The following is a 22,333-nucleotide window of genomic DNA, read 5'->3' as shown; positions in this document are numbered from 1 at the left end:
GGGGCATACACCAGCCTCATTGAGTCCTCTGATATAGCCCCAAGGTTGATTTCTGACCACTCTTGCATCTCTCTTAAATTAGCGGGAAGTCACAAGGAACAAACTCCCAAACGATGGCGGTTTAACAATGATGTCTTATCAGACCCTGAGGATAGAAAGAAGATTGCTGAGGCCATCTCAGAATATCTTGGGCATAACAAGGTGTATGATACATAAATATACACTGGGATGCATTGAAGGCCACTATAAGGGGGCTAGTCATTGCTATAAAAACAAAAATAAAAATAAACGCCTGAACCAAGGACTACTCCAGCTAGAACGAGAAATTAGAGATTTAGAGTCTGCCCACATTGCCTCTTTCAACGATCCTACTCTATTGCTGACCTTAACACAGAAGAAATACGAGTACAATAAGATATTGAGTGAACGCGCGGGGGTGTGGATTAATAAATTTAAAGTGCTGAACCTATGTGAGGCCAACAAGGCAGGGAAACTTTTAGCTTCATATCTTAAACATAGACAAAATCAGCATGTCATCTCTTCAATTAAGGATGCTAATAACCAAACCCATACCACACACAACGGCATCCTCAATACTTTTAAACACTTTTATCAGGACCTATATTCCAATAATCAGACTTTTGACACTGAGAAGTGCACTGCTTTCCTCCGTGATCTTAACTTGCCACAACTATCAGAAGTAGACTCTACCATGTTAAGTATGGAAATCAATAGCGCGGAAATTGAAAAGACGGTCAGGTCCTTGAAAGATAATAAAGCGCCAGGGCCAGATGGCTTCACGGCATCCTTCTATAAATCCTTTTTAATCCAATTAGGTCCTGCTATGAAGCAGGTTTTTAACCATATTGCCGACACAGGTCACACGCCTGATTCAATGACCGAAGCTAATATTGTTGTTATTCCCAAGGAGGGGAAAGACCCTGTATACCCAAAAAATTATAGGCCTATTTCGCTTATAAATGTCGACTGCAAAATATACGCCAAAATTCTGGCGGTCAGACTAAATTCGGTCCTTCATAAATTGATAAGCAATTCCCAGGTGGGGTTCCTCCGGAACAGATTATCCAATGATAACACACGTCTGTTATGCCATGTATTAGAAAATGCTGCAACTAAACATGAACCCTCTATTGCCATCACGTTAGACGCCGAGAAGGCCTTCGACAGAGTCTCTTGGGCGTTCTTGGAACGGTGCCTGCATTTCTTTAACTTGGGTCCGGACTTTATTAAAATGGTTATGTCGCTTTACCTACACCCGACTGGCCGTATAGCTGTCAATGGGTCTCTCTCAGAGGCCTTCCCTCTTTATCAGGGCACCAGACAGGGATGCCCTCTATCTCCATCACTTTTCCTCTTGGCATTGGAACCTCTTCTTCAGGCCATCAAGCTCAACACAGATATTACAGGAATTGACATCTATGGCGTGCGAGTCAAACTGGCCGCTTATGCGGATGATATTTTGATAGTTACAGAACGTCCGGATTCCTCCATTACAGCCCTAATGGAAACGATTGCATTATACTCTTTACACTCCGGGTATAAACTCAATAGAGACAAATCGTAAGTTAAACCACTAAACGTGTTTTGCACTAGCGAAATGTTGGGGGACTCTGGGTTAACATGGCAGCCGGGTTTTATTAAATACTTAGGGATTGAATTTGGAAATAACATAATGGACACCCTGTATCAAAATGAAAAGGTCCTTCTACAGAAAATTAAGAAACTTTTAGATGCCTGGTCCCCAAAATTCATCACGTGGTGGGGGAGAATTGAGACTATCAAGATGATGGTTACTCCTTTAGTTAATTATCTCTTAAGTATGCTGCCACTCATATTAACTGACTCCTTTCACCATAAATTAGATACTCTTTTAACATCCTTCCTTTGGCGTGGTAAAAAAGCCAGAATTAGCATTCGAAAATTGAGGCTGAACAAGACACTGGGGGGCGTTAACCTGGCTGACTTTCGTCTCTACCAATTCGCCTTTTTGGCGAAGCAAGGCCTACTTTGGGTTTCTCCTCCTGATAACTATGTACCTGTGTGGTTGGAAGTAGAAGGGGCCCTCCTCAATAATATACACCATCTGTCGATTCTCACGGCTAACCGTCTTGTCGCCACTCACTCTAGGTCCATCTTTAAGAACACTAAATTAGCTCTCTTAAAAATAGATAGGTCCATGGATGTCAGTATGAAGGGCTCCAATATGGAATCGCTTTGGCTGAACTCCAAGTTCCTCTACAATGGTAAACCATTATTCTTTGACTCCTGGTGCAAAAAAGGTATTTTTTTCTTCATCAATTGGAAAATAATGCATACCCACTGACGTTCAAGGAACTTCAATCGCGCTTCCAATTAGCTGACATTGAATTTTATAACTTTCTGAAAGTGAGGGCTGCCATTGCGAAATCCAGAATGTCTCCTAGTTCCCCATCGTTACCCACATTTGCAGCGAAACTTCATAGGCTTGGCCATCAGGTCTCCCAGATTTACCAATTTTTCCGCCCAAAATCCTCCAAGCTTACTTCTAAGGTAGTCGATTACTGGAACTTGCTTTCGGCTAATCAGCTAACCGAAGAATTGTGGTCCCCGTTATGGAGGTCAGTTACACGCAACAAGATTTCCCCAGTTCTATCTCAAACGAAATTCTGGCTATTACACAAGGCTTTTTGGACACCGGCTAGGCTGTTCTCCACGGGGATCCGGGTAGATGACGTGTGTTGGAATTGTAATCAAGACAGAGGAGATTTGCCTCACCTTATCTTACACTGTCCTGTTGTGAAACCCTTTTCGGATAGGGTCTACTTATTTTTGAATAATTTGTTTAACTGTGTACTCCCCAGGACCCTACCGTCCGTGGTAACTGCTTTTTTACAGGTGGATTTGAAGTCGGAGGGGGACCGAGCTCTCCTTGATCTACTGTTGATTTCTGCAGTTAAAATGATACTCACCAATTGGAAGGATACTAGCAAAGCCTCCTACAATTGCTGGCTGAACTTGGTCATACACCTTAGAGGGGCAGATAACATTGTCTTGCAACACTCTCCTTGGAAAACCTCCACGAGAAGTATATGGTCTACCCTGGATGAATATTTCGCCTCTCATAAGCCGCCATGATTTCATCATTTTGATCGAGGGCTCCTATGTGGGCTTCACTTCTAAGGAAACCGTCCTGGCCGGCCATTTGTTGAACTATGTTATATTAAGTATGGGGCTCGAGGCGCTAGATAAGCTCTTTTACCTCCTTTCTCTCTTCTCTTCCGGCTTTCCTTTCCACTCTTTCTTTTTTCACTCTTTCCTTTCTTCCTTTCTTGAGCTGGTGCCTAAGGAGTTACTTCGCTGTTAAGATGTACATCTATTGCTGACACTTGGTTATTGATCGGTTGCAGCACCATTTCATGTACATTGTGGCTTCACACCATGTTACCAGCTCCTGTTCCGCTTATGCATAAAATTTCAATAAAGATAATTTGAAATACAAACAAGTGTGCCCACCGGTGGAGCCATGTAGGCTCTGAAAATCAATATGCAAAGTGTTGGAGCCTCACGGGGCCCTGTAAACAACCATGCCCCCTTTGTTGGAGCCACGTAGGTTCTCAGAACAAGTATGCCCCGTCGTTGGAGCCATGTAGGCTCTGAAGATCAACTATGCCCCCAAGTCACTGCCCCCTTTGTAGAAGCGAGGCGGGCCTCGTTGGAGCGGCCCGCTGCCAAGTGGGGCCACTCAGGAATTAAGACTGACAGGAACCCCCCCCCCCCCCCCCCCCCCGAGCCCCGGACGCGGGGTCTCGTCCATGCGGGTCTCTCTATTCTGCCGCTGGGGCTCTCCCTCCTTGTGGGAGCCCCGCCTTTCTGCTGCACCAGGCTTCACCCGGTCCCCCGTCTCGGGACAGGGACTTCCGGATGGGGCCCGCGAGGCCCCAGGCTGCCTCCTTCTTTCCTGGCGCCGTCCAGTGCGGGGTGGGCTCCCGCCTGGACTTTCTTCAGAGCGCACCGGGGCTCCCAACAGCGCACGGGAGCCCTGTTTGAGTAGACACTTCCTGCTGCACCGCAGGCTCCACCCACGTCCCGGGCAAGGATGCCTGGCTTCCTGTGGGCCGCGGCGGTGATTCTTTTTCTTCGGCAGTAAGAGGGGTAGGCTCCCTCGTAAATTAAAAATAATTACCTAAGGCGGGGTGGGCACCCGCTAGGGTTCAAATAAGCGGCATAAGCGGGGTGGGCACCCGCAAAACTCCGTAAAATGCGGGGTGGGCACCCGCGTTGGATAACATCAATTTTGCGGCATATACAGCTTGGTGGGCACCCGCTTTCCATTAATTACAGCGTGCGGCCATAACAAGGCCACATTAACAAGAACACAGGGTGGGCACCCGCTCCAACAGCATCACTGGGGGAATTCCTTGCACTGGGATTCCCTCGGAAAAGGGGCAGAGGCACCGCGCTGCGCAGCCCACGATCCTGGCAGAGGTTCTGCAAAAGGGAACCAAAGCACTCCTGGAATAAATAAAGCGCTCTCCCTTAGGACGAGGAAAGCACCTTGCTGCAAGGGAAATAAAGCGCTCCCAGGGTGCTAGGCCAGCATCAAGGCTTGGCAAAGTAAAAGGAAAATCAAAAGGGTCCAAGAGGTCCTGGGCATCAAAGATGGAGCAAAACAGCTCCCAGAAAGGGAAAGACCTCCAGGCATCCAGGGGCAGGGCAGGGCCCATGGAGGCAAGCCTTCCCCTGAGCCCCAGCAGCAGCAGCACACCCCTGGTAGATTCAAGTCCAGAACAAGAACATTTTCATGGGGTCACAGCCCCTTCTTTTATACTACATTTTCCTTTGTCTCAACAACTGTAGGGCAGGGAAGAACCAGATGCAACTGGTTCAGGAGCGCTTTGTTTTGCCCAGCTCCCCTCTCTTTTCACAGGACAGGCCAGGGACAACAGACGCACCACAGGAGGTGGAGCCAGCATTGTGAAGGGAAGGCCCAGCCCTATTCAGGTCCCAGGTGCAACTCCTCCCTCCCATCTACATGCAGATCTCTCCATTCACCACCGGGCAGACTCACCCTGGCTCCTGGAATTCCCCAGCCCTCTCAGCTCCTGTCAATCACAAGCCAGGCAATTCACATCAGACAGCACACAGACATGCCAACTTCTAGAAGTGGCACTTCTCCACCAGTCACCATAAATCTGCGCACACCATTGAGCAGCATTTATTCTCACGAGTTCGCACATACCAAACTCGCCCCTGCACTCCTCTCACATCAGGAACTACCATGGACACACATATCCCCCATGCATTCCTATGGGAGGGCAGGCCAGTCTCACTACATGTAACACAGAGCGCACACACTTTACACTGGGACACAGTGCTAAAGTGCTTAGAGGCCTAAAACTACTAACAATACATAGGGAAAAAAGCCAGGATAAATGCAAAAAGTTTAGGGGTGAACCTGCCAAAAGGGCCAGGTCCAACAGTCCCCGAACCCACACTGCCCTGTATTTTGATGTAATGGATGGTGGTGCTATTTTCCAACCAGATCTGAATATCAATCCCAGAGATGGAACCGAAAAAATTTCATGGCAAGGTCACTTCTCACAGGTCCAACACATGTATGTGAAAGGTGATGCTCTCAAATTCAGTTTTGTGCTGTGCCCTGGCTTAAATCATCTGTCTCCCCAGTACCACAGTTCTCTGTGGCCCAAAGTGCAATTCAATCATTTCTACTGACATCTTATGGGCGTCTCTAGTCTCCCCCCTTCACCAATTCCTATCAACAGCTCTGGAATCCTTGGTATATTTCTGCTCTCAAAATCTAGTAAAAGCAACATTTAATATGCTGGTAAAAAACGTTCTATTGAGTAAGAGTCACAATTTCTTTGAATGTTTCCAGGGAAACTATTTTCTCTACCTTCCGTAAGGAACACTAAGTTGTGACAAACGTGCAACCCATAAATACACAACAAATTAACTTTAATAACAAGGTAGTATAAAAATACATAAGATCCAAAGTTACTGTCGAGAACGAACCAGACTTCTTTTCAACATTTTTGACTCCTCTGTAGTTCATACAAAGAAAGGCACGATTAAGCTGAAATGATGACATTGCTTCCATGCGAAGTCTACTGTTCGGATGCTGTCACTACCCAACTGGAAATACTGTTTGGTCCTGCTGAATTCACACTGCTTCAGACCATGCGCCACACACAGCTCACTCTGATGAAATCACTGCCAAGTACATAATGGCACCAACTTGACCTCTGGGTGCTAACGGGCGGAAGTCTGGAAGTAAAATGGATGCCACGCATCACATGCAACTGTCTGATGATGTAAAGATAAAGTACAATTGGAAACGTTCATGGCACAATTCTTCCCAAGTTGTAGCCACAGCTGAAAATGTAAGCTTGTGCTGCTTCTATCCATCAGCCATTTTGTGCCAGTTATCAAACACAAACCAAGAAAGTTAAAACATGTACACAGTAACTAATACAATAGAGGTTGCACAAAAGAAATCCTGTGTTCATAGTTACTTTCTAAACATTTTTCCAGGGTTTGTTGGTTTGATTTCCCCATTATCATGACCACCACGTACACCATGGACTGACATGAAGTAGCTTTATTGTAGATGCAAAAAGACACCACAAACCCACAACAGCAGAAACTGCTCGACTCTGCAATATGCACTTCACGATGACCATAGAAATTGACATATTTCACATCAGACAATGCCGCTAATATGGAATATATTCTACATATTTAGCAGATTGTAACTATATGTTGGAGAGAAATTATATACTCACAGGCCTGACTGGAATTCCTTCTCGTTGACTACTGCACAGTTGCTTAAGGATAGTTCATCTGTAGGACACCTCGCCGCTTGCATAGACTGCGGGAAGAAAAAGAGGAAACTTTAATGAATAATAAAATAAGAGCTGATCAAAATGTCCAAACCCAGTAGGCACATGTCCAAAGATGGAGATATATGGGACCCATGAAAAATGATGAAATACTTGAACATTTGTCTGTCATACAAAAGATTAAAATGTTTAATAATTTAGGTCTGAGATGCATTGCAAAATTTAGAGGGAGTGTATTGTACTCATACTCTTTCTTCAATTCACCAACTTCGTCATCCACAATGAAACACACATACAAACTCAACAGGCATATGCAAGATACATTTTTTTTTTAAACAATGGTATGAAAAATGCAGTTGCCTACATAAGACCACTATATGCTTGCAATAAAAAAAAGTAAAAAATAACAGTGGCAGGTGTCCATTATGGAATGTTAATGTACATTATGTACTATTGTTTTAAAATTCCCACATGGCCTCCAAATTTAGAAATAAAGTGTTGGCCATTTAGGGATGGTAAAACAATTATACGCTATGCACAATGCAATTCCAAAATGGGTGGTCAGTAAGTACAGAACTAGATGGCCATATTGTAACGTTACCTTGGATAGTACTAGCCATTATTGTATGACACATACTGTGCTTTATTGCATTGATCCAACAAAGGCAATATGTTGCTGCTAAGTGTTATGGTCCTCGTGGAATGGTTATGGTAAAGCTATCATACACAAAGTACAATAACATTCCAAAATGGGATCCCAGATTAGGAGCAATGGCTGCATAAGAAGCAGTGCACTGCAGCTGAAATGAACAGCAAGCAATGAGCCCTGCAACACTGGCTGTTGAGCTGCTGGGCCTTTAAAACAAAACAAGACAAAATAAATAAATAAAACAAAAGACGGTATGAAAGTGGACGTTTAAAGGAAAAAATGGACAGAAGAATTTGAATGACATTCAACAGACCAATGGCCAAGGAGGGCTGACTCGAAGTCTATGTATGTGTGTCTATGTAGACATTTTTTGAGGATTTTTGTTCTACAGATTCCCACTGAATACATTCCTTTTTTTGCCTTCACCTTGACCATCTCAAGCCTGGACCATTTGTCTGAAAGAAGGGCTCTTAAAAACAGGGTAGTTACAGGTCTGAAAGGCCCTGGATCTGAAATACAGAGAACAGATCTAGACCAAGCAAGTTCCTGATCCCCTAGTGTGAAAAAAAGTCTGCAAAGAGACAGTTTTTATCTGCAAACACATTCAATCTGCATTGCAGTGGATCAGCTCTTAGAAGTGCTACACTGAACTATAAACAAACTGACTGAATAGACAGTGAACCATAAATGCATAAATTGATGGTGTTTCCTGAACGTTTCAGTCTGCGTGTTACCCATTCCACTAAAAGTGTGACATAGGCTGAGCTCTTCTGAGGGACCTGCTGTTCTACCTTTTATTTTTTATATTTCTTTTTATTATGATCAAATCAACGATACATACCATTATGCTACATGAGCAAGAGATTATACATCCTCCATATCTCCCACATGGGCTACAGTGAATCAAATACAAATTTACAATATACGACAATTAGGGGGTTTCAAGAGTCTCATCGTCCTTTTGTGATGCTGGTGGGATACAAATATTCCCTCTATACAAGTTCCAGGGCCCCCATACTTTACTCCACTTCCCGGGACACCTCCTGGCTACATATACTGACTTTTCACGGAACATACACCAGTCCAAATCCTCCTTCAATTTATCAAGCATTGTCGGTTGGCGGGATCCCCAATTTTGTGCTATGTTTCTTTTAGCCACCATTAGAGCCAGGGTCACCCATTGCTTAGTATGAAGGGTGAGGTCCGTCTGCTCCCAAATGTTTAAACGGCATCTGCGGGCTTTGGGCTGCAAGTCAACTGTGAGCACATCCCGGAGAGTTTGATGCAAGATAGGCCTGGGCGGTAAATTCCGTTCCGCTCGCGGAATTTGCGGAATTTGGGTAATTTTGCGTTCCGCGGAGAACGCAAAATTGCCCAAAAATCTGCTTGTATTCCGCTACTTCGCGAAATTTTTTGCTTGTTCGCGTTCTCAATATGCGTGTTCGCGAGATATTTCACCCCGAGCACGCAAACAGCGATCGCGAACAGGAAAAAAGTATCGCGAACAAGCAATTCCGCATGTTCGCGGAATTTCTGCGTGTTTGCGGAGATTTTTTACCGTTTCGCGGAGATTTGCGTAACGCGATTACGCAAATTCCGCCCACCCCTAATGCAAGACTCGCCAGTATGCTTGTATATAGGCACATTCCCATATTATGTGGATAAACATACCCACCTCCCCACATCCACACTCACCATTATCCGTTCTGCCCATCCGTACCATATCTGGTTCAGTGATGTATATTCTGTGTAGAATCTTTAGCGGCACCAACTGCAGCCTAGCTTGGACCGCCACTTCCCTCGGGGAGGTGACCGCTGATTGCCAGTCTTCGTCATCCAATTCAATGCCGTTCTTGACCCATTTGTCCTTAAGGGACTGAAAGGGGGTCCTCCATATTATTTATCAGTTTTTTGTAGATCAATGAGATAGACCTCTCGGGAAGATGGCCATCCAATATCCTATCCTCGAGAGACCTCTCGGGAAGATGGCCATCCAATATCCTATCCTCGAGAGGGGATGCTTTGGGAGGGGGGGACCTACTAGTGATATGAGTCTGGAGTGCATGCCGAATCTGCAGATATCTATAGTGTTCAGTACCAGCCAGTTTATATTGCTGTTGGATAGCTGCAAATGAGAGGATAGCGCTCTTGACCCAGAGGCCCTTAATTTGGGAAATGCCAATAAGATCCCACTTGTCAAACCCTTAGTTTGCCAGAGGCTCCCCAGCTTTTCAGAATTCCAGACGGGAGTTGCCAGTGTGAGCCTGCGGTCCCACCCCATGTGTTTAGTCACTTCATGCCAAACTTGAACTGAGTGTGCGGTCGGACCCGTAAGGGGGAATCCACGGGGTTTGGAATAGAGTGCTCTACTGTAGTCCCCACCTGGGAGGAGCCATCTGTCCATGGCGTATCCAGGGTCGTCATGACGACCATACGTCCCCTGGTTGATCACAGCCAGGTGAGCTGACCAATAATATTTTCTAATGTCAGGAAGACTGATGCCGCCATCATACCAGTTGAGGGTGAGTTTCGCTAATGCGATCCAATGTTTTCCGTCCCATAAAAGATTTTTGTAGAGCTTCTATTTCTTTAAAATATGATTTGGGGACAGGATCTATTGCGTTCTGCAGGGCGTAAAGAAAATGTGGCAAAGCCATCATTTTAAAAAGAACGGCTTTACCTAAGAGGGAAAGAGGCAGAGCTTTCCAGTGATCTATATCGCTCTTTAATCTCGGACTAGGTGGCAGGAGATTACGAGTGAACCGGAGCATAGCACTTAATGTAATGAGTATACCAAGGTACCGGAAGCCTTCTATAGCAATTTGTATCGGGCAGCCTTGCGGAAGAGTTGGCGGTTCGCCATCCAAGACATAAATCACAGATTTAGACCAATTTATGGTAAATCGGGAACACCTGCTGAATATGACAAGAATGTCGAGCAAACATATCAAAGAGACTCTCGGGATGTCAAGTACAGCAGTACATCATCTGCATGTAACGATATTCTATCCTCCCAGTCTGGGGCCCAACGCATACCACAGATCATCGGATCTCTGCAAATCCATGCTGCCAACGGCTCTAAAGCCAGGGCAAAGAGAAGTGGCGACAGTGGACACCCTTGACGCGTTCCACGGCCGAGCTCAAATACTCCTGCTTTACGATTATTCACTACAACTTGGGCCATGGGTGTTGTGTATAACAGTCGGATCCAACTCACGAACTGGGAACCAAATCCCATCTTATCCAAAACTGCAAAGAGATACGGCCACTCCACCATGTACCATGGTGGCATCTAATGACACAAGGACAGCGGGTTCCATGATAGTTGGTACCCTACCCAACACCCCATGGAGCCGACGCAAGTTGAGGGCGGTGTTACGGCAGGGCATGAAGCCGGACTGGTCAGGTTGTACTAGGGTATCAATTACTTTGACGAGACGTATAGCTAGCATTTTAGCTAGAATCTTAGGCTCAGCATTGAGCAGCAAAATCGGTCTATAGGATGTGCAAAGAGTTTTGGGTTTGCCTTCTTTGTCAATGACCACTATATTAACAATTCTTTGGTCTACTGGAAGTGCCCTCTTGTCCCTACTATCTATGAGCATTGAATGTAGGTAAGGAGCTATCTTATCTGGTCTCAACTTGTACAGCTCAATCGAGAAACCATTTGGTCCCGAAGCTTTGCCAGACTTAATCGCACGTACTGCCTGAGCCACCTCATCAATCGAAAAGGCGGATTCCTTATGTTTTGGTTGTTTTGGTTCAGCCACACCAGCATCCACAAAGCTCCCTGACGTACACCCGATAAGGCAGCCGGACTGGGTCTCCCCTTTCAGATTTGTAGTCCCACTAACATCCCAAGCGCCATGCCTGACACACCATTGATAAACGCCCCCCTGCGCATTATGTCATGAAACGTTAATGGTCTCTTGGATCGCTTGAAACGCATGGCTGTCCTCAGATACGAACAGAGCTTAAGGGCGGATATCTTACTCCTACAAGAAACCCACCTGCTGGGTAATCGCTGTCCCTTCTTAGCGTGGTACGGCTATGACAGAGTGTGGCACTCGGGCTTTACAAGGGGTTCCTGAGGGGTGGCGATCCTGGTGAAACGCTCCCTTCCTCTGGTGACTGTCCAGACGACTCTTGATGCCCAGGGCACTTACGTGGCCCTCAGTGGCACGCTAAACGGCAAACCGCTCAATCCGGTGTCCCTTTATTCTCCCCCCCTCGATGCTGACGAAGGTTCTAGCTCAGTCCGTTGACCTCCTGGCGTCCCTGCCCACTGGTCCCACATTACTCGCCCAGGGCACTTACGTGGCCCTCAGTGGCACGCTAAACGGCAACCCGCTCAATCCGGTGTCCCTTTATTCTCCCCCTCTCGATGCAGACGAAGGTTCTAGCTCAGTCCGTTGACCTCCTGGCATCCCTGCCCACTGGTCTAACATTTCTCAGGGGTGACTTTAATGCGGTCTCATCACCTGACCTTGACACGACAGGCCCTCCATCCCCTGGAAGAATTGCACAGGTCAAACAGCTGAGGTCTTGGTCCGTGTCGCTAGATCTATGCGATGCCTTGTGTTTATGGCACCCTCACTGTAAACAATTCACGCACACCTCAGCAGCGCACCACACACAGGCACGCATTGACGCCATCTTTGTTCCCTCTACAGATTGTCTGCTGATTCAAGACGTCTCGCTTCTTCCGAGAGGTATCTCTGACCACTCGCCAGTGATGATCCGCACGGGTCCCCCAGCCTCAGTCCGACAAACTTGGAGGTTTAATGCCTGGTTTCTTCAAGACAAGGGTTTCGGGAAGGAGTGAGCCAGGAGCTGACAGTACTTTCTTTCTAATGAGGGCTCCGTGTCTTCCCCTGGCATCCTATGGGAGGCGGGCAAGGCCACGATTAGGGGGGTCACCAAGGGTCAACTCAAGCTCCAGCGACAAGCCCAGCTGGAACAGATTACCTTGCGGGAGGCACAGGCTCTGCGCCTCGAACATGCCTCGGCCCGATCCCCAGATGCTTCTGACACGAGACTTCTGGCCCAGCTCCGTTTGGAGATCAAACAGCTGTCGCTGGACGCGGCCAAACTCCACTGGCGCTCCTCGGTGGCCAGGGTGTATGGATGGGGCGTCAAGAATGGTTCGCTCCTTCACCGCCTGGCGACGTACCCTAGGGCGAATCGTATAATCCCTGAAATAGCGGCACCGGACGGGTCACTGTGACGTGCCCCATTGGAAATGGCGCAAGCCTTTGCCGCCTACTACCACAAGCTCTACGAGGCCCGAACCCCATCCCTCTCCCTTACGGATCTGTTGGATGCGGAGGGTGGCCACCTTCCATGTGTGGACGCCGCCGCTCGGCTCGATCTGGATCGCCCCATATCCCGCATGGAAATTGGTGATGCAATCGCTCTTGTGTAATCCGGCAAGACACCGGGCCCTGGTGGTCTTCCTCAAGAATACTATTCTCAATTCCGGGATGTTCTCATCCCCCACCAGGACGCGTTATTTCGCGAGGCGGTGGGGAGGGGCTCCTTCCTTCAAGAAACGGACATAGCCACCATTGTAAATCCCAACCCCCCTCACCACAATGCGCAGACTACCGCCCCATTTCCCTCATCAACACTGAGGTCAAACTGTTCGCCACCCTCCTTGCCCAGCGCCTCAAACCTCATCTGTCTATGTTGGTCCACCCTGACCAATGCGGGTTTATGCCCTCTCGCGGCACTGTCTTCGCAGACTGCACTCCGCCTTGTCCCACTGACACCTCCTCACCCCATACCTAGCGCTTCTCCTGGTAGACTTTGAGAAGGCCTTCGACTCGGTGGACTGGGGCTTTCTCCACGATGTTCTTGATATGATGGGACTCGGTCCCTGCTTTCGGGCCATGGTCAAGGTTCTGTACGCTCTCCTGAGGGCTCGTGTTCTAGTAAACGGAGTCCTGTCGGAGTCCTTCTTGGTTTATAGAGGGACGAGGCAGGGCTGTCCCCTCTCTCCCCTGCTTTTCGCCTTAGTGATGGAGCCCTTGGCGGCCTTGATGCAGTCTTGCGATCAGATGTGGGGATGGGAGTGGCCCAGCGCTGAACCGGATAAAATCGCCCTCTACGCGGACGACGTCCTTATCTACCTGGCAGATCCTGCCCAGTCCGGTCCCCACTGTTTACGTATCTTACAGTCCTTTGAACAGGCCTCAGTCCTCCGACTGAATCCCAACAAATCGGTCCTAGTTCCCCTTCACCTCTCACGAGAATGCTTTGACTGGCAGTTCGAAAAACCTCTACGTCATTCAAATACCTAGGGATCTGGGTGACCTTGCTGCCGGAGCTCAGCTGGGCCCTTAATGTCACTCCGCTGGTGAAGCATGCCAGGACGGACCTCCAGCGGTGGCAGTCGCTACCCCTCAACCCCATGGGGAGGGTGGTCCTTTTTAAGATGATGGTGCTTCCCCGCTTTCTTTATATGCTTCAGAACACCCCCATGTGCTTTCCTAGAGCCTGGTTCCGTGAACTTGACGGCTTAGCCAGCAAGTTCTTGTGGGGAAGGGGTAGGTCCAGGCTAGCGCTCAGTACTTGCAGGATCCCCTCGTTCGACGGGGGGTTGGGGATGACTCACCTTTACCTATACTACTTAGCCACACGACTTCTTTCCATACATGACTGGTTCAACGGGGATGGTCTGACTGGCCTATAGGCTTGAACTAGGGGAGCTGGGCCTCGCTAGAATCCAATCCTTTCTATATTGGAGCCCGATACCAGGTACTCACTGCACCACTCACAATTGTTTCACTACCTCCAGCTGCGACATGCCCTACGCTCACATCTCACAATAGGCACGAGGTTGCCAGATCATAGCCCGCCTGTAGCCCAGATTATGTTTGGGGACTTCGGGAAAGGTGGCATTTCCCGCATTTATCGTAAACTGATTAACAATACCCCGACTTCCTTGGACCGACTGCGGACGCAATGGGTGGATTGGGTGGGTCCCTTGGAGGAAGAAGACTGGTGTGATGCCCTTATGGCCCCCAGAACAGTCACTGCCTCCGCTAGGCTGCGCTTGGTACAGCTCTACTATCTACATGCTGCATATCTTACCCCTGCACGCCTTCATCGCGCAGGGCTTAGTCCGTCCTCAGCCTGTACCAGGTGTGGACATGAACCTGCTGACTTCCTCCACATGGTTTGGGCTTGTCCCCTCTTGGCAGGATATTGGCAGGGCATCGAAAATTAACTCTCTGAAGTCCTGGGGTGGGAGGTTCCACACACTCCTGGGCATCACTGATGGGCTGGACGGATCGTGCAACGAAAAACTGCTCTTTACTACAGCTATGGTGGTAGCTAAAAGAAACATTGCAGCCTCCTGGAAATGTCCCGAACCCCCAGGTGTGGGGCGCTGGGGGAATGGAGTGGACTGGTGCGCCACACAGGAGAAAGTCATGTATGCAGCACGTGGTTGCCTCAAGAAATACCGCAGAATTTGGGTGAAATGGTTGGAAGGGGGGGGGGTTCTAACTGTGAGGAGTTTGACTGTTTACATCTTATTTCTGCTTTATTAACCTCTTCTGTGCCCATGACGAGATAGTCTCGTCATGGAGCACGGTCGCGCTGTGCCCATGACGAGACTATCTCGTCATGAAACCCACCCGCGTGGGAAACGCCCGGCACAGGAGGGGGAAAGGGCGTGGCACCAAAGGGGTTAATGTCTACATGTTGGGTATTGAGAACTTGTGCTTGTAATCCTCGATCATTGCAATACGGTGCGGATTGGTTGGTGCTTTTATTTTGTAAAATGAATAAAAATTTGTTTATCAAAAAAGAAAAGGCGGATTCTAGGTATTCACGATGTTCGTCAGCTAGGATGGGGAGCCTGATATCTCGAAGTAGGGCAACATTGTCTGGCTCTGTACACTGCCCCTCTGTTCTGTAAACTTCCTGATAGTATTCTGCAAAACGGTCTGCTATGTGTTGCGGGTCTGTGATGGACGGTGAGTTTGGGTACCAGATGCGAAGCCCATTCCTTCCTATCCAACCAGGCAATCAATTTCCTGGCCTTGTCCCCATGCTCAGAGTCTGCTCTGCAGTTCTCTCCCCTGTGTTCTAGCCCTATCCGTCGCTATGCTTCTAAATTCGTCTTGTTTCAAGCTTAATAAGTGTACTTTTTCAGAGGTCACGATGTGTTCTAGTTCCTCCTCCAGTTTAAGCACTGCATCCTCAGCTGCCTCCAGGTCTTTCTGCTCATCTTTTTTTTTGTTACCCGTAATAAGGGATAAAGCTGCCCCACGGACCACTGATTTATAAGCTTCACATAACGTCGGAGCTGAGTCTACTGATCCCTCATTTTCCAGGAAATAATTGTCTGTGGCCTGAATTAATTTCTTACGAATGTCAGGGTCACGCAAATACCAAGGGTTAATGGGAGCGATTCTCCCCACACTAGTTTGCCCCAGGACCAGTCACATCCAGACAGGAGAGTGGTCTGAGATGCCTCTGCCCAGATGGCGGACCTCTCGGATATCAAAGGCCTGTGCCGCCGGGACCAAAATGTAATCTACGCATGACAAACTGATGGACGCCGGATGGGAAAGTGTATTGTACTCTGTCTGGATTATGCATTCTCCAGCCATCTACAAGTCCAACTGCCTCAAGAAAATTGGAAAGCCACTGATGCGCCGGTCTGATGTCCCAGGGGGGAGAGGGGGGAATCAGCGATCCAGCGTACCGGACGCCACTGCGTTAAAGTCTCCCCCCACAATCAGGAGAGCCGGCGGGAACGTCCGCAGTACTGCATCCATATCTTTATACGTCTCTCTCTGAAGTCCAGAGGGGATATATACTGAAACATACGTGATAGTTTGACCCTCCCATTGCCCTGATAATCTACCCCTATCATCAGTCCATGTAGATTGTGCCTTGAAAAGGAACGATTTCCTGACCAATATACCCACTCCCCCGGAACCTGTTGTGAAGCGCGCATGTGGCGCCAATATGTATCCCCTTCTATTCATCGCTTGGCACTTGTTGCTAATTAAATGGGTTTCCTGCAACAGGATAATACGGCTTGTCGTTTGAAATACTGTTGCACCATACTGCGCTTGATCTTATCCTCCAGGCCGTTGACAATCCAGCTAAGGACTCTAACCCCTACATCCCATCTAGGACCATGTATGCACCTCACTCCCGCTCTATGTATGTATGCTACGTAGTCGATTTCACCGTACAAATACAAACAACAAGAACATTCCCTCCCAACTGCCCCCCTCCCTGCTCCCCTGCACTCTGGGCTTGGAACTACCCATGATTAAACTTGCAGAGTGCCTGTCGCCCCTTCAAATAACTAAAAGTAGAAGTGCGGGGTACGGGGTGCCTCCCCCTCCCCCTGATTCAAAAAGGAAAGTTCTCCCAATCTCACGCTCTGTATAGGTACCTCAGACCACCACTCAATGAGATACATTAAGAAAGTCTGCAACTGTCGGACGTCGCTCACTAGCATGGCCTCCCTCAAGATTCCAGGCGCAGCACGCTTAGATCTGTCTGGAAGCCCTCTCCGGTAATCACCCCACCCACCAGTTCCCACCCTCCCCCCCATCAGTCTCACCACTGTGTCAAATGTTCCAGGTGTCGATGACTCAAGCCACTCCGCTGCCGATTCCGGATGTTCAAAAAACCAGGCTCGCCTATCAGCTTCGACTCGGAGCCTGGCTGGGAATAACATGGCGTACTTGTAGCCTTTATCTCTCAAAGCCTTTTTTATTCCCAGAAAAGAGAGTCTCTGTCTCTGAACAAGCTGGGTGAAGTCCAGGAAGAATGTAATATCCACGTTTTCGTACTTCAAGGGTGGTCCCGCCCTGGCGTGTTGGAGTATGACATTTCGGTCCCGGAAGTTGAGTACCCTTGCAAGGATCTGACGAAGGGGGGGCCCCGGGTTTAGGACAACCCCCGGGAACTCTGTGGGCCCTCTCGATCACGAAGAGTCTCCCAAGCCCCTTGGGCTGCAGATGTTTCAGAAAAAGGTATTCCACAAAGAGATCCGTGGACTGCCCTTCTGATCTTTTCGGGACGCCCAGGATTCGTACGTTATTGCGGCGTAGGCGTCCTTCATAGTCATCCAGCTTGGATTCCCCGAATTTCCGGAAAGATTGTTAGTCTTTGACTTCTCGTTGCAGCTCAGCGGCATCCTCCACCAGACTTGCAGTCTTCAGTTCCACCTGCTTGACTCGTTCATTATTTTTGTTCATATCAGCCCGGAGTAAGTTAATCTCAACAGTGATGGCGTCCATCTTGTATTCTAGAGAGGTTTTGATATCCGCAATCGCCGCCATGACATCCTTCAATGTGCGTTCCGGCGTTGCTTCTCCTTGCGCTCCGCTGCCCTTGCTACCAGGAGAGGAATCAGGCATAGAGGTCTTGGGGAGCGTATGTCTGTCCAGCCAGTTCTGTTGGACTGGCTTGCTGCCCCTTGATGAAGACATGATATCACTGGGTCGCTCCCGATGCGATAACAGGGAGATTGCGCACTCCAAGGTAGTGTGTCACTCCAATTCTCCACCCGCCCCCTTCAGCTGTCTCGTGGGCTCCGGACTATGAACCAAGGGCAGGGAGGTTCTAGTGATATTAATGGCTCGTCTGCACAGTAGTTCGGTGCCCCACCGAGGGTATGTCTGCTACAGTCCAGAGGGGGAGGGCCGATGCGCATCAAAGCGGCTGTGACTTACAATCTCAAAGGGGCAGCAGCGCTTACCAGGTGACGAGGGATAGTATCAGTCCTTTTCAGACCGGGGCCAAGTCAAGCCTGCTGTGGGGCCGACTGCACCAGGGCGCCAGCAAAGGCAGTCAATATGGTTACACTCCTTGAAAGTGTCACAATACCAGGGTAGGTGGCGCCACTACAGCGAGCTGATGGTGCTACAGATGTAATTGGTCTACATCTGCGGGTATTGCAAGCTTATTAGCCCTCCGGAAAGGTCCTCACCGTCTGTGTCCCCAGGGCCATATGCAAATGCTGTTGCAGGCGCGAGCTTGCCGTCGCGGTGTGAGCGATTCAGACAGCCTTTCAAGCGTCGTTCACCCCCAGTTCAGGCCTTCACTCTGAATCAGGGCCTCTATTGTCCCATCTCCGTGATGTCCAGCTCACCCGCACCTGGAGGATCTCTCAGCCCAGCGTCGTTGAGGTAAGAGGGGGGAGGGGAGGGGATGGGATGGGATGGCCCGGCCGGAGCCCAATACACTGCTCGCATTGCCTCTCTAGGCTTTCCAGGCAGGCCCTGGTGTCACCTTTGCCTCGCACCGACTGCCTCTAAAATCGATGCTCTCTCTTCCTCCGGGCCCTAGGTGCATCCGAGCCTGTGCCGGGACTCCGGGCGATGCGCTACTCCAACCGCAGCACGGGGCGGGTCTCCAGTGTGTATCGGCACCAAACCCCCGCCGGGGGTGTGTCTGGAGTACTCTTCGCCTTCTGCTCCGGCAGCTAGCGAGGCCCCGGTCTCTATGTCCTCACTAGGCCGCACAGCAAACACGCTCAAGCCACAATCACTGGACTTTCTGCAAGGTTAGGTGTCCCGCAGACGTGGAACGGATAGTTTCCTTATCGGAATCCGTAAGATTAGAGCACGGATAAATGCTGCGGATAGACGGGGGAGATGAGGGATCGTCAGAGCTCCGCTAATCAGCGGCCATCGCGCTTCGCGGCTAGCCACGCCGCCCCTGCTGTTCTACCTTGACAGATGATTGGAGGTTCTGCTTGCATGAGGAAAACTACCTCCAACCAGCCATGGACATTAAAGAAAAACATCTCAGAGCACAGCAAAGTCCTTCAGAGAAGCCCTGGTAAGTAAACTAGGTGGAAAACTAAACAGACTAGAAGGAATGAGGAAGTGGAAATGATGAGTATCACTAAGATACATGACCAGTACACCATCAACGTAATCGAGAGAACAAGAAGAACAGGGGGTGTGGAAATCCCATCATTGGATGTCCAGGCTATATAGTTTGTGGGAAAAGGAAAACAAGTTTTCATGTTAAATTTGCCCACTGGACAAGTAGAACAAAATTTCTGCAGCACAAATCCTTTGACTGGTAATCTGCAGCGTGCAACATGGTAGTATGAAAGAGGATTGTCTAACAGCAAAGGAAAGATATTCATCCATGGGTATAAAATGTTCAAAATTGTACGTATTTCATTAAAGCACTATTACTATTGAAGTGGACGTTCAAAAAATAGGTACACATTTGCATGATATAGCAGTTGGTGGTCGTTTAAAATGCTCCCATAATGCTCCTTGATTATATATAGGGCTCCCGGTTTTATGGTATTTCTTTTTTGTCATTTCCATCTGTATTTATCCATATTTATTATGGGTTTTTCTGAAAAATGTAAAGCTGAAACTGGTATAGTTCCACATTTATTTAACCACTAAATATGCACTCATGCGTGAATGCCTGCCAGGTTTCAGTGATGTGAACACCTGCAGAAGATAAATCAATGCACTTGTATGAAAATATGCACATTTAAGTATTATCAGCCTTGTGCATTTCTACAACTGTTTAAGCCCCTCCACGAAAATTCCTTTCTTTTTTCACCCCTTTACCTATCAATCCACACAGATATTGGCCTGGCAGTCAAGTTTCATCAATGAGAAAATCTTTTTCCTCAGCTACTTCTTTCCATATACCGCACCCTATTTTTTGGCGGGTGTGGTCCCGTCCCACCCTGGAAAACATTTTACTCTTGTCCTTCTCAAGAGTACATTCCTAACCTTTTCCACAGTGAAAATGGGTTTGAAAGGAGTTAGTGAATGTCCTCAAGCATGTAGGTTTGCCGTCGAAGCACAGATTCAGAAGGCATTCTAGCCATGGAATTACATGGAAGTACCACTACCCACAAACATCTTCATGGAAGTAAATCCTTTTATGAGCACAAAATCAACTTTTGAATGTGTAAGCCACGCTCACACGTGTCTATAGCATCAAGAATCGGGCCAGAATATTTTGCAGTCCATCTAGTTGTAAATTGATCTATTGATCTAGTGCTTGGTCTATGCTCACAATTATGGCAAACAAGTAAACTGAGGTACAGTGACATGAAGTTATCTATCAAAATGTGCTAGCGGAGTTGCCATTGGTCACTAGAAGTTCCGAATCTCTCAATTGGAACTCTGTATTACTCTTGGGACACTTGGGGAGAATTTGGTAGGGCAGTTAAAGGATGTGGAGGAAAAAACTTGGGCTGCTGGCTGGAGGTTCCTGTAGTAAGGATTTCGGTTATCTTCAATTCTGCATATGTGATCTTTAGAAAGCAACAACATCTAGTGATGAACAAAAGAGCCAGCTACCAAGGAATACCCTATATGCTTTCCTAAAAAAACATAAGGGTGACAAATACCACCCGCTTAGTAGACAAGCCATATTAGTCCAGAAAGATTGCATTGGAAAGTGGGGATTCTGTACCTACAAATACATACGACATGTTACGAAAGTTAGAAAAGCACTTCATCTCTAAAGTGAACGCTGTGTTTGAATGCCATTCGTTTTTAGGTCTCGCCTGACCCAGCGCTTGCGCTGGTCTCGCGAGACTTTAAGTAAGGGCTTCAAAAAATGCTACCGCCGGCTACAGCTTGCAATGCATGTGCGCGGGCGTGCGCTTGAGCAGAGGTGCCATATGGCATTCCTCATGCTCATTAAGCGCATCCCTCGCCGCGCGCTTGTTGGCGCACCACTCCCTGTATACTCTCTCTTGTTTGTATTACAATTCCGAGACTTGTAGCCCTAGTTTTATACTTGGTTGAATAAGAATACAAGTCCCAGAATTCTCAAACAAGTGACTTTACTAGTTAAGCATGTGTGTCACATTGTTCCCTTCCCGTGACACTTGCCTGCCGGGCTCCCCGACTGAACTCCTGGATGCTGAAGTCGCGGTCGAAGTAAGGCCGAATCAGAAAATAGTAGACAGGGCTTCGGATCCAAAGCAACGGGTTGGGAATACCCAGGACCACCAGCTGCTTTCTTTGTCCCCCAGCCCCCAAGCTGTAATGTCGAAGCCCGGCTAAGGACAGAAAAGTGGGAGTAGGCGGGAGCAATTGGGAGCGGCAGGTCACCCGAGGCAAGACGCAGAAATGCGCCTGCAGCCGGGGCAACAGCTACCGCTGTACCAAGTGACCCACCCGGGACCAGCCCATGGACAGCGCCATGTTGGCGAACTTTCACCTCTGAACCTGCTTGGTCTCGGAAAGCAGGCTGCTTTAGAAGAAATATTCACACGCTATTTCGGTGAGCCACGCTTGTGAGTAAGTGACGCCTAAACAGATGCAGTCACATATAAACACATGATGTTTCCTAAGTATGGCAAACGCAAATGGAACACATCTGCTAATAGACCCCTTTCAATTAAGGAAGGAACTTTTTTTCAAATAAAAAAAGGCGCGTTCTGAAAGAAGACTGCACATATTTTCTTTTAAAATATTTAATAGATATACGTATTTCATATTTATAAATATATATATTTGATTTGTAATGAGAATGTTTTGTTTTGTCAACAATTTGGACGCTTTAGACCCTTTTTCTTAATTATTACAGTAAGTCTGCGTTATTTCAAGATGTTTCAATATGGCCGCGAATACACACGTTTTTCAGTGTGAAAGTCCGTGGGAATTAGTCTGTTGTTGCAGTTCTGTCGTGAATCCTGCGATTCAGTTTTGGAGTAGGTTTCCTTGTCCGGTCTCATCATTGCTGAAGATGTTCCGAAAGTCTCCTTGCCCCAGCTTTTTGGGATAGATAGGACCACCTTCTTACAAGACATCTATCCCCTGGTAAGGGAGGCGTATCCTCCTCT

The 22,333-nt window shown here is 48.0% G+C and overlaps 1 protein-coding gene across 4 annotated transcripts in view; it reads right to left on the bottom strand.

Moving 5' to 3' along the window:
• Positions 1 to 22,333, bottom strand: part of LOC146869886 (vesicle-fusing ATPase) — a 1,522,848-nt gene that overhangs the window by 1,266,557 nt on the left and 233,958 nt on the right. For all 4 annotated transcript variants that reach the window (XM_085623863.1, XM_085623829.1, XM_085623831.1 and 1 more), the window contains exon 2: positions 6,804 to 6,889. In XM_085623863.1, coding sequence (XP_085479989.1) covers positions 6,804 to 6,889 — 86 coding nt within the window. The remainder of the gene's footprint in view (positions 1 to 6,803; positions 6,890 to 22,333) is intronic.

Source organism: Triturus cristatus, chromosome 1_1 (genome assembly GCF_964204655.1).
Source record: "Triturus cristatus chromosome 1_1, aTriCri1.1, whole genome shotgun sequence".
In the NCBI taxonomy this organism is placed as follows: domain Eukaryota; kingdom Metazoa; phylum Chordata; class Amphibia; order Caudata; family Salamandridae; genus Triturus; species Triturus cristatus.
This window is presented reverse-complemented; position numbering and strand designations above follow the sequence as displayed.